Here is a 15014-nt window from a genome sequence, read left to right as displayed (position 1 = left end):
ATAATCTCTTTGTGTATCAGTAGACTAAATTCTCTAATAAAGAGACATTATTCTTAATAAAGTCTTCATAAATCTATGATACCCCACCAAAGAAAGTGTTGGAAGTCTATTGAATAGCTAAGTCATTTCCAAATAAAATAAGATTTTGAAACAATTAAAAAAAAAAAAAGAAATGAAATTTCCAAACATTTTTTTTACCCAAAGGCATGTAAATTGTGGAGTAGGAAAAAATAAAAACTCGGTATATAAGACTGAGAATAAAGCTTAATAAAGAAAGTGCCTAAATTATATAAAGACGCTGAACCCAAAGACAAAAAGAAAATTGGAAATCCCAAGTAATACCTACAAGGAGTGAATTTTACTTCACAATAATAAAAGAATCACAATTTCAGGTTCAGAGGCTTTGAGTTATGCAATCCAGGGCACTAGTATAATAGGTCTTTTATACTTGGCATCAAATATAAACTCTTCAGAGCCCCCTTTATATCTTTGTTCCTCAGACTGTAGATGAAGGGATTCAGCATGGGTGTGACCACAGTGTACATCACCGAGGCAATTGTACTTGGATGTGAGCTGTGGGTACCAGCAGAGCTAAAGTACACTCCTAAGACTGTAAAATAAAATAGGAAGACAACCGAGAGGTGGGACACACAGGTAGAAAATGCTTTATATTTCCCTTGAGCTGATGAAATCTTACATATGCAGGAAACTATTTTAGAGTAAGAGTAAAGGATACCAGAAAAAGGACCAACACCCATCAGTACAGCTGCAAAATACATCACTATGTTATTAAGAAAGTTATCAGAACTGGCAAGTTGTACCATCTGATTGAGTTCACAGAAAAATTGGGGGATTTTCACAGTGGGGCGGAAGGACAATCGCAACACCATTAAACTGTGTAGCAAGGAATACAGGACACTTATAAACCAAGATATTAGAACCAGCGATCCACAGAGCTGGGAACTCATGATGACCCTGTAGTGTAGGGGGTGGCAGATGGCCATGTACCGATCATAGGCCATCACAGTCAGGAGAATGTCATCTAATCCTGCAAAGAGAATATAAAAACACATCTGGGTGATACAGCCTTCATACGTGATTACTTTACTCTTGGTCTGGATGTTCCACAGCATCTTTGGGATGGTGGTGGAGGTGAAGCAGATGTCCACAAAGGACAGGTTGGAGAGGAAGAAGTACATGGGGGTGTGCAGGTGATGGTCTGAGCTGACGGCCAGGATGATCAGCAGGTTTCCAAACACAGTGACCAGGTACATGGAGAGGAAAAGCCCGAATATGAAGGGCTGTAGTTTGGGCTCCTTTGAAAGTCCCAGAAGAAGAAATCCTGAAATTTGTGTATTGTTATTTGCTTCCATGGGGTGGAGGTGACTACCAGGAAAAAGGAAAATAATGACAATTTTAGCTCATACTGTTATAATTCACATAGATGAAAGACCACAATTTCAATTTCTATCTCAAGAATTTGATATTAGTATTTTATTTACAGATAAGTTCTCTTTGAGTGTATGTGTATATGTTTAACGTCTTCAGTCATGTCCAACTCTCTCCAAGTCCAAGGACCATAGCATGCCAGCCTCCACTGTCCATGGAATTTCCTAGGAAAGAGTTCTGGAGTGGGTTGCCATCCCCTCCTCCAGGTGATCCTCCCAAACCAGGGATTGAATCCGAGTCTCTTGAAGGGCTATTCCATTGCAGGTGAATTCTAAACATCTGAGTCATTGTAGAAGCCCCTTTGAGGGTATGCTTCATTTCATTTCTGATTAGGAATTTTTGCCCCATTCTCATCACATTTGCTAAGAGGTCATATATTCTAGAATTTAAAGGTGATATTCCTTCACTCACTTGAGAAATACATATTTTGTGCTGACCCAGTAGAAAGTGCTGAAAAATAAACCTCTTGCAATCCAAGAACACTGAATGAGTATATTCAAATAAAATACTATAGAATATGTTAGATGTGACAGATGCTATGAAGAAAACAAAACCAGGTATAAAAGAGAGTGGTGGGAGCTGTTATTTTGTTCTGAATGTTCAGGAAAGTCCAGCAAACTAGGTGATGTTTTAACAGATTCCTAAAGAAGGAGAGACAAGGAGCTGGTGTGATGTCAGAAGTTGTGCCTGGAAGAGGGAGATGCCAGTGCTAAGGACCTGAGGAAGCTGCTTGTTCCACATGTTCAAGTGCAAACAAGGAAGCCAGTGGGGCAGAGGGATAAGCAGGAGGGGGAATGATTAGAGATGGTGTCAGGGATGCTGAGGAACAAGATGGCCTCCTTCTACAGCTGAACCTTCAGTCCACAGAAAATCCCTCCCTCCATGTGTTTCCTTGCACATTATCAGTTTAGCTATAAAACCATCCTGTGAATTAAAAAAGATTCCCTTCTAAGTTCCATCTGTTGACTTAATTTTGACATGTGTATATAAGTCATTTAGCATATGAATCCAGGTGCCTCTGCTTTAAGACCTGTTCTCCATTTCAAGGCACAAGTGTGCATGCACACGCATGCACACACACACACACAGACAAATATACCATGTTCTTCTCGGTTGTGTCACTACTATGCATTGGTCACCCAGATTCACTCTCTTTATGTCATGAATGCTTACAGCTCATCTAGTCAGAATTATATATTCTCCAAAAAAATATATAATTTTTCCCTGAAATTCCCAGTTTGTAAACTTCTCATGGAACAATAAATTGGGGTTCACTTTTGGTATAGCCAATTTCTGCTTGGTATTTAGAAAAGAATGAAAAGTACGAGAGTGAAAGAAAGAGAGAGAAATGAAATGGGCATACAGACATTAAGGGAAAATAATATCCAATATACTCAAATGACCCCTGAGACAATGCAATAAAGAAAATTTTCCTTGCTTCATCAACATTCCACCTCCAGTGACATCTCTTTGATGCACAGAAAAAGAAAAAGAAATGAACAAAAATACCTTTTGTTCAAGGATGTAAATAATGATACAGTTATGACACGGAACATCTTACAGTTTGAATATCCCAAGATGAAAAGAAACAATTGGAATATGAACTACCAATTAAATATCAGAAATACAAAAAATACAACAGAAGTTAGATATGTATTATATGAGGCATATGAAACAGTAGAAGACTTCCTTTCTAATGGACTTTCCCTATTTGTTTCCTCCTGTTCATAAATAAGATCCTTACACTTACTTTCTTGGAGAAGGTAATGGCACCCCACTCCAGTACTCTTGCCTGGAAAATCCCATGGATGGAGGAGCCTGGTGGGCTGCAGTCCATGGGGTCGCTAAGAGTTGGACACGACTGAGCGACTTCACGTTCACTTTTCACTTTCATGCATTGGTGAAGGAAATGGCAACCCACTCCAGTGTTCTTGCCTGGAGAATCCCAGGGACGGGGGAGCCTGGTGGGCTGCCATCTATGGGGTCGCACAGAGTCAGACACGACTAAAGTGACTTAGCAGCAGCAGCATACTTAATTTCTACTTTTACTGGAAGTATTTTATACCTCCTATTCCTTCTAACTGGATTTCCCTGGTGGCTCAGAAAGTAAAAAATCTGCTTGTCAATACAGGAGACATAGGTTACATCCCTGGTTCAGAAAGATCCCCTGAAGAAAACAATGACAACCCACTCCAGCATTCTTGCCTGGGAAATCCCACTGACAGAGGATCCAGGTGGGCTACAGTCTATGGGGTCACAAAAGTTGGAGTAACTTAGCAACTAAACCATCATCATTCCTTCTGAGTTTCCACTATTACCATTTAATTGTCAACCTTGATGCTTATATTTTCAAGTGTAAGGTTCACTTTCATTTTAGACCATACATAAGTACATTAATATTAGGAAAACCAGAAAACAACTAAAATGACCTGTGGCCTCTGGGCTATGAAAGATTGGTCCTCAGGTGACCTCAACTACACACTCCTGGTTTCCATCCTCTCTAATGCTGCCCTGCAGTGTCTGTGGAGCTCTCAGACTCACCTGCCTACAGATTTTATCACTTCTTCCCTGTAGAAGTCAAAATTCCTCCCTAAATGATTACTGATGCAGACAGAATTTTGTCCCCAAATATGAAAACAGGAAGTGATAAAATCAAGCACTGGCTCCCAGACAGATGTAGAACTTCAAAAACAAGAACCAGGTCCTCCCCAACCAAAGTGGCACAGGCTAAGGGACTGCAGCAGAGGAGATATTTACAGCTTCCTGTGTTAGCTCATTAGGCATGTTTCCTTTGGTTACTCCAACCTCTAACTACATGATTTCCCTTGGGGACACTTCTGGACAGAATGGATTTTTTTCTGTCTGATTCACTGTTCCTAAGACACTATATTATAAGTTAGGTGAATTCATTTTTTATCACTCTTTCCCCTTTAATTCTCTTGCTTCCAAAGCCCTAAGATTCCCAGCATGTCATCACGTCTCTGAGTAAAAAATTTTCTTAAACTGTAACACTGAGGATTTGTCTTGATTAGGTCCCTCTGATCTTTAATGCTTTGATTTGTGGCAGGGACAGAACCACTGAAATATCTAAAATTTACTATTTTCATCTTCAAAAATGGGGATAACTTTGCTACTGCTACTGCTAAGTCACTTCAGTCGTGTCCAACTCTGGGCAACCCCAGAGACGGCAGCCCACCAGGCTCCCCCATCCCTGGGATTCTCCAGGCAAGAACACTGGAGTGGGTTGCCATTGCCTTCTCCAATGCATGAAAGTGAAAAGTGAAAGTGAATTTGCTCAGTCGTGTCTGACCCTCAGCAACACAATGGACTGCAGCCTACCAGGCTCCTCCACCCATGGGATTTTGCAGGCAAGAGTACTGGAGTGGGGTGCCATTGCCTTTGCTAGTTTATAATAAAACCATGGTTAATATACTTCATGGAGGTACAATTGTTTCTCCAAGCCAATTAGAAATTTCCAAGTTATATCAGAAGTCAAGAGCTATCCTTTAATCCCTCATTACCAAATCTGTGTACTTGCAAGAGAGATATTTATATGTTGATATGCACCATAAACTATCTTAGTGTATTATATGTGTGTCTGTGCTGTGCTCAGTCACATCTGAGTCTTTGTGACCCCATGGCTGTAGCCCACCGGGCTCCTCTGTCCATAGGATTTCCTAATCAAGAATACTGGTGTGGGTTGCCATTCCATTCCCCCAGGATCTTCCCAACCCAGGGATCAAACCCAAATGCCCTGCATTGCAGGCAGATGCAACAGGTGGATCAGGCAGTAAAAAATCTGCCTGCAATGCAATATATAATAGATATAGATATAGATATAGATATATAGATATAGTTATATAGTGTGCTTGTGTATGTGTGTGTGTTTGCCCCAGGCTAAGGTTAGTGGATACTTGGTCACCTGGCTGTGAGTCACAGCAGAGGCTCAGATATGAAGCAGTGTTTAACCAGGGCCACAGCACATATCACTGGTGCTTACATGGGGTTCACATCAGAAGCAACACCAATCACTAATGACAGCTTGATGCTACAGCCCACACCCTTATCCATGCCAGAAGTCCATGCATGTCTCAAGTCCCTTGTTTTGCAGCCCCATACCATGGCAAATACAGCAGCCCTCCTGTAGGGACAAAAGAGTTCCAGACACAAAGATGCTTCTGAGCAGGGGATGGTCACCCATTGATGGTGCTTACACAGGCAGCACATCAGACGCAGTGTGCATCTCAAGCCCTGCCCAGGCCAACAGGGTCCTTGACCCACCCTATCTAGAGTGCCACACACTAGCACTTCTTGATCCAGCACTGCTCCCCTCTGGGTCAACAGTGCTGGTACAGGAGTGGGGAAGCACACACTTAGGGGGAACAATGTCAGCTCATATGTGACCCTCAGGGCTTCTGCTCTAGCAACTTGTGACCTGCCTCCCCTCCATTAGGCCAGTAATGGCCACTAAGCTACAGGAAGCCATATCTCATACCTGGCTTAAGCCCTAAACCCTCCATACCTCCCATCCAGATGATTGCAACCAGTACACCCTAAATAAATGTTTGAATTGTGATAACATCAGATCCAGCTCTTCCAACAAAGCCAATGGGCACACATATATGACTGTTTCAACAGAAAGACACCACTTCAAGACTGCAAGAGTTAACTGTGGCACACAATTTCAGATAGACAGGCAAAGATAGAGAAAAGGAAAAGACAGAGAAATTTATCCCAACTGAAAGAGCAACAGATCATGCCTTAAAAAACAGCTAATGAAAGAGAAACAGTGTAAAAGATTTGGAATTCAATGCATGAGTAAAGATGATATAAAACTCCATTTTCTCAAGCTAAAATGATTCATGGACTCTTCCAAAAGAAGTTTTACTTTCAGTATTCACCCTGTGCATTTTATTAATAAGTGGAAGACCATAAAATATTTAATTCATATTGTTGTATGGCAAAACCAATGCAATATTGTAAATAAATTAACCTCCAATTAAAATAAATCAATTTATATTTAAAAAAATATTTAATTCTGTTAAAAGACTTATGAGCACAGTGCTAATTTTAACAGGGAATTATAAAATAAAAACTAGTTAGAACTGAACACTACAATAAATGAAATGAACAACAATTAGAAGTAATTAATAGTATAGCAGGTGATACAGAAGAATGCATGTTAACTGAAATATAGAATCATAGAGATGACTCAGTCAGAAAAGAAAAAAACAAATGAAAAATGAGAATAGCTTGAGGGATGTTTGATTATATTAAGAACATCAACACTGGCATAATTGGAGTGTCCAGGAAGGAAATGATAAAAAGAGAAGGCACTCAAAATGTATTTGATAAACTTGTGGCTGAAAACTTTCCAAACCTGAATAAAAAAGCAAATTCAGTTACCAGAAGCAAAAAGCATCTCCCCAAAATGACAGCAACAAGACCTACACCAAGATGCAGCAACTTAAACCACGAAGTTAAAGATATGCGTTTCTAAAGGCAGCAGAAGTAAAACAGTGTCATACAAGATGAAAACATAGAAGTTTATCAGTTGATTTCTTTTTTTTTTCCCAGAAACTTTGCATGATAGAACAGAGAGGCATGCTATGTTTAAAGTGCTGCGAGGGAAAAACCTTCAAACTAGGGCATTTTACCCAGCAAGATTATCATTTAGAATTGAAGGAGAGATAAAGAACTTTTCAGACAAGCAAAGACTAATAGAATTTATCAATTCTAAACCTACTCTACATGGGAATTATATAGTACCTTCTCTAAGAAGGAAAGGAAAAGGCATAACAAGTGGTAAGAAACTATAAGAAAGAGAAAATCCTGCTAGTGAAGGCAAACATGTAGAAAGGCTGAGGATCAAATCACTTAAGCTATTATGAAAAGTTAATAGACAAAAAAATTCTAAAATCAAATATAGCTATTTTAAGAATGAAAGGATAAATAGGGAGGGGTCAAATATGGCTTCAAAGACACAAAATTAGAGCAGGAAGTTAAAATGTAGTGCTATTGGTATGTAAACAAACTTAAAAGGCAACTTGTTTTTAAACATAGATCATCCTATGAAGACACTTTGTTTACCATACATCAAAAATCTACACTAGATAAGCAAAAACTAAAGAGAAAGTAACACAAGCATATCACTAAATAAAATCATCAAATCATAAGAGAAGAAACACAAAGAAAAAAGAAAAACAAAGAACTATACAATCAGAAAACAAGTTAACAAATGGGCAATAAGTAATACCTACCAAAATCCTCTTTAAAGCAGCCAGTAGATTAAATGCTCTCCTAAAGAGCCAGCTTAAAACCACATATTAGAAAAAACTAACATCATGACACCCAGCCACATGACAAGTAGAAGGGGAAAAGGTGGAAGCAGTGACAGATTCCTCTTCTTAATCTCCAAAATCACTGTGGACGGTGACTGCAGCCACGGATTCAGAAGATGATTGCTTCTTGGCAGGAAATCGATGGCAAACCTAGACAGTGTGTTGAAAAGCAGAGACATTACTCTGCCAACAAAGGTGCTTATAGTCAAGGCTATGGTGTTCCCAGTGGTCACATATGGTTGTGAAAGCCAGGCCATAGAGAAGGCAGAGTGTGGAATAATTGATGCCTTCAAACTGTGCTGCTGGAGAAGACTCCTGATAGTCCCTTGGTCTGTCTAACTCTGGTCACTAACTCTGATCTCCCAGCAAGGAGATAAAACCAGTCAGTCTTAAGGGACATCAACCCTGAATATTCACTGGAAAGACTGATGCTGAAGCTGAAGTTCCAGTATTTTGGTCACCTGACGCAAACAGATGACTCATTGGAAAAGTCTGCTGCTGGAAAAGATTGAGGGCAGAAGGAGAAGAGGGCATCAGAGGATGAGATGGCTGAACGGCATCACCAGGGCAATGAACATGAACTTCGGCAAGCTCTGGGAGATGGTGAGGAACAGGCAGGCCTGGCGTGCTGCAATCCATGGGGTCACAAAGGGTTCGACATGACTGGGCAACTGAACAACAACAGACGAAATGCTTCAATAAAAAACTTTACTCCTAATAAATTCTTCATAAATTTATGATACTCCTTCAAAAAAATGGAATTTCCAAACATTTTTGATCCAAAGGTAGGAAAATGGTGGAGTATGAAAAAAATTTTAAATGTCTATATATAAGACTAAGGATAAAGCTTAATAAGAGAGTTCCTAAAATTGTATAAAGATGCTGAATTCAAAGAAGAAAAGAAAAATGGAAATCCGAGGAAATAAGTGCAAGGAGCAAATTTTATTTCACTATGATCAAAGAACAACTTCTGATTCTAATTCTTTGAGTTATACAATCCAGAGCACTAATATAATTGGCCTTTTAACCGAGGCATCAAATATAATCTCTTTAGAGCCTCTTTTATATCTTGGTTTCTCAGACTGTAAATGAAAGGTTTCAACATGGGTGTGACCACAGTGTACATCACCGAGGCGATTGTACTTGAATGTGAGGTGTGAGTAGCAGCAGATCTAAGGAACACTCCTAAGGCTGTAAAATAAAATAGGGAGACAACCAAGAGGTGGGACACACAGAAAATACTTTATTCGTCCCCTGAGCTGATGAGATTTTACATGTGCAGCAAACTATTTTAGAATAAGAGTAAAGAATACCAGCAAAAGGACCACCACCCATCAGGACAGCTGCAAAACTCATCACTATGTTATTAAGAATGTTGTCAAAACTGGCAAGTGGTACCACCTGACTGAGTTCACAGAAAAAGTAAGGGATTTGCACGACTGTGCAGAAGGACAATTGAACACCATTAACCTGTGTAGCAAGGAAAACAAGGCAATCAGCACCCAGGATATCAGAACCAGCAGTCCACAGAGACAGGGGCTCATGATGACCGTGAAATGCAAGGGTGGCAGATGATCACATAACAACCATAGGCCATCACTGTCAGGATAATGTCATCTAATTCCACAAAGAGAATGTAAAAATACATCTGGATGATATAGCCTTCATGGATTATGACTTTGCTCTGGGTCTGAATATTCTGCAGTATCTTTGGAATGGTGGTGGAAGTGAAGCAGATGTCTACAAAGGACAGGCTTGAGAGGAAGAAGTACATGGATTTGTGGATATGGGAGTCAGAGTTAGTGACCAGAATAATGAGCAGGTTTCCAAACACAGCAATCAAGTACATGGAGAGGAAAAGCCCAAAGATGAGGGGCTGCAATTCTGGATCGTCTGAGAATCCCAGAAGAAAAAATTCAGAAAATTGTGTATTATTACTTGGTTCCATGTGGTAGAGGTGACTACCAAGAAAAATGAAAATAACATGATTAATTTTCATACAAATTGGCATAACTCTCATAGATGAAATAGTAAAGTTTTTATTTTGCTGTCAATAAAATATTTTTGTTTAGAAAAGTTCTGTTTCATCTCTACTTAGGCATTTTTGCCCCACTCTCAGCATATTCCCAAAGAAATATGCATTCTACACTTGTAATGAGAAATACTTTAATACATTTGAAGAATATATATTGAGTGTCAACCATGTTCAAAACACATATTTCTGTTTAATCACTAAGCCATGTCTGACACTTTTGAGACTGCCCCCACCCCCACCCCCAGACTATAGGCCAGGCTCCTCTGTCCAAGGGATTTCCCAGGCAAGAATACTGGAGTGGGTTGCCATTTCCTTCTCCAGGTGATCTTCTCAACCCAGGGATCTAACCTGCCTCTTCTGCATTGCCAGGCAGGTTCTTTAGCACTGTGCCACCCGGGAAGTCCCTCTAAACAAATATAGGTAACAAGTATATGCTGCTAAAAAAAAAGGAAGTTTTCACAATCCAGTGATGGTGAAAGATGATGTGCAAATAAAATATTATATAATATGTCAAGTGATTACAGTTGGTATGAAGAAAACAAAGCTAGATATAAAATAGAGTAGTAGGAGGTATTTTCATGTACTGAGTGTTCAGGTAAAGCCAGCAAACAAGGTGATAATTGAACAGAGAGCTCAAGAAAGGGAGAGAAGTATCTAGTATGATATCAAGACAAATATGTGTCTGGCAAGACAATGGCCACTTCAAAGGACCTAAGGAAAATGCTTGTTCCTTGCAATTTATGAATTTAGTTGCAAAAGCATCCTGTGAATTACAGCATCTCCCAGAGGAGGAGCTAAGATGGCAGAGGAGTATGACAGGGAGAACACTTTCTTCCCCACAAATTCATCAAAAGAACATTTAAACGCCGAGTAAATTCCACAAAACAACTCCTGAATGCTGGTACAGGACATCAGGCATCCCGAAAAGCAACCCATGTCTTCGAAAGGAGGTAGGAAAAAATATATAAGACAAAAAAAGAGACAAAAGAGGGAGGGACGGAGCTCAGTCCCGGGAAGGGAGTCTTAAAAAGAGAGAAGTTTCCAAACACCAGGAAACCTTCTCACTGCCGAATCTGTGCCGAGCCTTGGAAGCACAGAGGGCAACATAACAGGGAGGAAAAATAAATAAGCAATTAAAACCTGCAGATTATGAGCCCTACGGTAACTCCCCCAGTGGAGAAGTGGCGCCGATGCCTGCACACGCCACTAGCAAGCGGGGGTTGGGCAGTGAGGTGCGGCGTGGGCTGCATCGCTTAGAGTAAGGATCTGGCCTGAATACCCCAAGCGTTAACTGAGTGAAATAATTTGGGGTAGCAAACCAGACTATGGAATATCTACCACGCGAAAAGCCAACCCTAACCTAAGACACCGCCAGGCCCATGCACAGAACAAAGGACTGAACAGAGATAGCCGGCTACAGACCATCCCCCTCTGGTGACAGGCAGCCAGAGCCGGAAGGGGGCAATTCCAGCCCCAGAGAAACATTATCTACAAAACTGTAAGCAGGCTTCTTTGCTAACTAAAACTTCTTGGGGGTTTGGACAGTCAACATCCGCCTGAGAAGGTGCGCCGGTTGTACACCTAGATAACCGAGCGGCAGAGAGGCGATAAGTTACAGCAATCATGTTCGCCAAACACCTCATCACCTTAGCTGCTTGGACCTGGGAAGGGCACAAAACGCAGGCCCAACCGAGTCTGCACCTCTGAGGACTACCTGAGTGCCTGAACCTGAGCGGCTTGGACCTGGGAGGTTCAAGCAGCCCAGGGCCAGCCACAGGTGGTTCCCGGCGGAGCAACCTAGAGCCTGAGCAGTGTGGGCAGGGAGGCTCATGTGCCGCGAGTGGGGGCAGACCCAGTGTGGCTGAGGCACTGCGAGCAAATGCCAGTGTTATTTGTTTGCAGCATCCCTCCCTCCCCACAGCGCGACTGAACAAGCGAGCCAAAAAAAAAAAAAAAGTGTCTACCACCATCCCCTTTATGTCAGGGTGGAAACCAGACACTGAAGAGATCAGCAAACAGAAGAAGCTATAACAGAGGGAACTGCCTTGGAAGCTACAGGCAATAGATTAAAACCCTGTGGTTAGTACCAACTACATAGGAAGGGGCCTATAGATCTTGAGAAATATAAGTCGGACCAAAGGACTAGCCGAAAATGAACTGACCCCACAATACCCACAACAAAACCAGAGAAAGTCCTAGATATATTTTTACTATTTTTACAATCATTCTTTCTTTTTTTTTTTAATTTTTAAAAAAATTTTAAGTCCTCTATTATTCCTTTAATTTTCACTTTTATAACCTATTATTACTTTGCAAAAAAAAAAAAAAAGACCCTTTTTTTTAAAGCAAACTTCATATATATATTTTTTATAATTTTTGTGACTATTTTTTTTCTTCTTTTTTTTAACATTGTATTTTTGAAATTCCAGACTCTACTCTAGAATTTTAACTTTTGCTTTTTGGTATTTGTTATCAATTTTGTACCTATATTTTCTTTATAATTTTTGCCACTTGGTTTGTTTGTTTTTTCTCTCTTTCTTTTCCTTCTTCTTTTCTCTAACATTGTATTTTTGAAATGCCAAACTCTACTCTAGATTTTTAATTTTTGCTTTTATGTATTTGTTACCTATTTTGTACCTGTAAGAACCCAATCTTCAGTGCCCATTTTTCACTAGGGAGCGAGATTACTGGCTTGACTGCTTCTCTCCCTTTGGACTCTCATTTTTCTCCACCAGGTTGCCTCTGTCTCCTCCCTAACCCCTCTCTACTCTACGCAACTCTGTGAATTTCTGTGTGTTCCAGATGGTGGAGAACACTTAGGGAACTGATTATTGCTTGGATCTGTCTATTTTCTTTTCATTCCCCCTTTTACCCTCCTGGCCACCTCGGTCTCCTTCCTCCTTATTCTCTTCTCTGTATAACTCCATGAACATCTCTGAGTGGTCCAGTTGTGGAGTGCACATAAGGAAGGGATTACTGGCTAGCCCACTCTCTCTTCTATTGATTCCACCTCATCTCATTTGGGTCACCTCTAATTCCCTCCTCCCTCTTCTCTTCTCCATGTAATGCTGTGAACCTCTCTGGGTGACCCTCATGGTGGAGGAACTTTTCATCTTTAATGTAGATGTTTTATCAGTGGTGCTGCATAGAAGGAGAAGTTTTAAAACTACTGTAAAAATAAGACCAATAACTGGAAGCAGGAGGCTTAAGTCCAAACCCTAACTCCAGGGACTCCTGACTCCAGGGAATATTAATTGACAGAAGCTCATCAAACACCTCAACACCTACACTGAAACCAAGCACCACACAAGGGCCAACAAGTTCCAGGGCATGACACACCAAGCAAATTCTCCAGCAACACAGGAACACAGCCCTGAACTCCAAGATACAGGCTGCCCAAAGTCACCCCAAAACCATAGACATCTCATAACTCATTACTGGATACTTCATTGCACTCCAGAGAGAAGAAATCCAGCTCCACCCACCAGAACACCGACACAAGCTTCCCTAACCAAGAAACCTTGACAAGCCACCTATACAACAGCAACCACAGCGAGGAAACTCCAAAATAAAGAGAACTCCACAAACTGCCAGAATACAGAAAGGACACCCCAAACTCAGCAGTATAAACAAGATGAAGAGACAGAGGAATACCCAGCAGGTAAAGGAACAGGATAAATGCCCACCAAACCAAACAAAAGAGGAAGAGATGGGGAATCTACCTGATAAAGAATTCTGAATAATGATAGTGAAATTGATCCAAAATCTTGAAATCAAAATGGAATCACAGATTAATACCCTGGAGACAAGGATTGAGAAGATGCAAGAAAGGTTTAACAAGGACCTAGAAGAAATAAAAAAGAGTCAATATATAATGAATAAGGCAACAAATGAAATTAAAAACACTCTGGAGGCAACAAACAGTAGAATAACAGAGGCAGAAGATAGGATTAGTGAATTAGAAGATAGAATGGTAGAAATAAATGAATCAGAGAGGAAAAAAGAAAAACGAATTAAAAGAAATGAGGACAATCTCAGAGACCTCCAGGACAATATTAAACGCTACAACATTCGAATCATAGGGGTTCCAGAAGAAAAAGACAAAAAGAAAGACCATGAGAAAATACTTGAGGAGATAATAGTTGAGAACTTCCCTAAAATGGGGAAGGAAATAATCACCCAAGTCCAAGAAACTCAGAGAGTCCCAAACAGGATAAACCCAAGGTGAAACACCCCAAGACACATATTAATCAAATTAACAAAGATCAAACACAAAGAACAAATATTAAAAGCAGCAAGGGAAAAACAACACATAACACACAAGGGAATTCCCATAAGGATAACAGCTGATCTTTCAATAGAAACTCTTCAAGCCAGGAGGGAATGGCAAGACATACTTAAAATGATGAAAGAAAATAACCTACAGCCCAGATTATTGTACCCAGCAAGGATCTCATTCAAATACGAAGGAGAAATCAAAAGCTTTACAGACAAGCAAAAGCTGAGAGAATTCTGCACCACCAAACCAGCTCTCCAACAAATACTAAAGGATATTCTCTAGACAGGAAACACAAAAATGGTGTATAAATTCAAATCCAAAACAATAAAGTAAATGGCAACGGGATCATACTTATCAATAATTATCTTAAACATAAATGTGTTGAATATCCCAACCAAAAGACAAAGACTGGCTGAATGGATACAAAAACAAGACCCCTACATATGCTGTCTACAAGAGACCCACCTCAAAACAGGAGACACATACAGACTAAGAGTGAATGGCTGGAAAAAGATTTTTCATGCAAATAGGGACCAAAAGAAAGCATGAGTAGCAATACTCATATAGGATAAAATAGACTTTAAAACAAAGGCTGTGAAAATAGACAAAGAAAGACACTACATAATGATCAAAGTATCAATCCAAGAAGAAGATACAATAATTATAAATATATATGCACCCAACAGGAGCACCCCAATATGTAAGACAAATGTTTACAAGTACGAAAGGGGAAATTAACAATAGCAAAATAATAGTGGGAGACTTTAATACCCCACTCACACCTAAGAATAGATCAACTAAACAGAAAATTAACAAGGAAACACAAACTTTAAATGATACAATACAACAGTTAGACCTAATTGATATTTATAGGACATTTCATTCTAAATCAATGAATTTCACCTTTTTC

At 40.0% G+C, this 15014-nt stretch overlaps 1 protein-coding gene across 1 annotated transcript; it reads right to left on the bottom strand.

The window, feature by feature from the left end:
* Window positions 1–303: 303 nt before the first annotated feature.
* On the bottom strand, window positions 304–1373 carry LOC133251946 (olfactory receptor-like protein OLF4). Its single transcript, XM_061424718.1, has one exon. It carries the CDS (start codon window positions 1371–1373, stop codon window positions 426–428), a length of 948 nt encoding a protein of 315 aa, XP_061280702.1. The 3' UTR covers window positions 304–425.
* Between the last annotated feature and the right edge of the window lie 13641 nt (window positions 1374–15014).

This window comes from Bos javanicus, chromosome 7, assembly GCF_032452875.1.
Source record: "Bos javanicus breed banteng chromosome 7, ARS-OSU_banteng_1.0, whole genome shotgun sequence".
NCBI lineage: Eukaryota > Metazoa > Chordata > Mammalia > Artiodactyla > Bovidae > Bos > Bos javanicus.
Note: the sequence above shows the minus strand (reverse complement) of the source record. Positions and strands in the feature narration are given on the sequence as shown.

What these genes read in the sequence shown, in the direction of transcription:
- LOC133251946 (XM_061424718.1), bottom strand. Translation starts at nt 1,373, where the DNA reads ATGGAAGCAAATAACAATACACAAATTTCAGGATTTCTTCTTCTGGGA.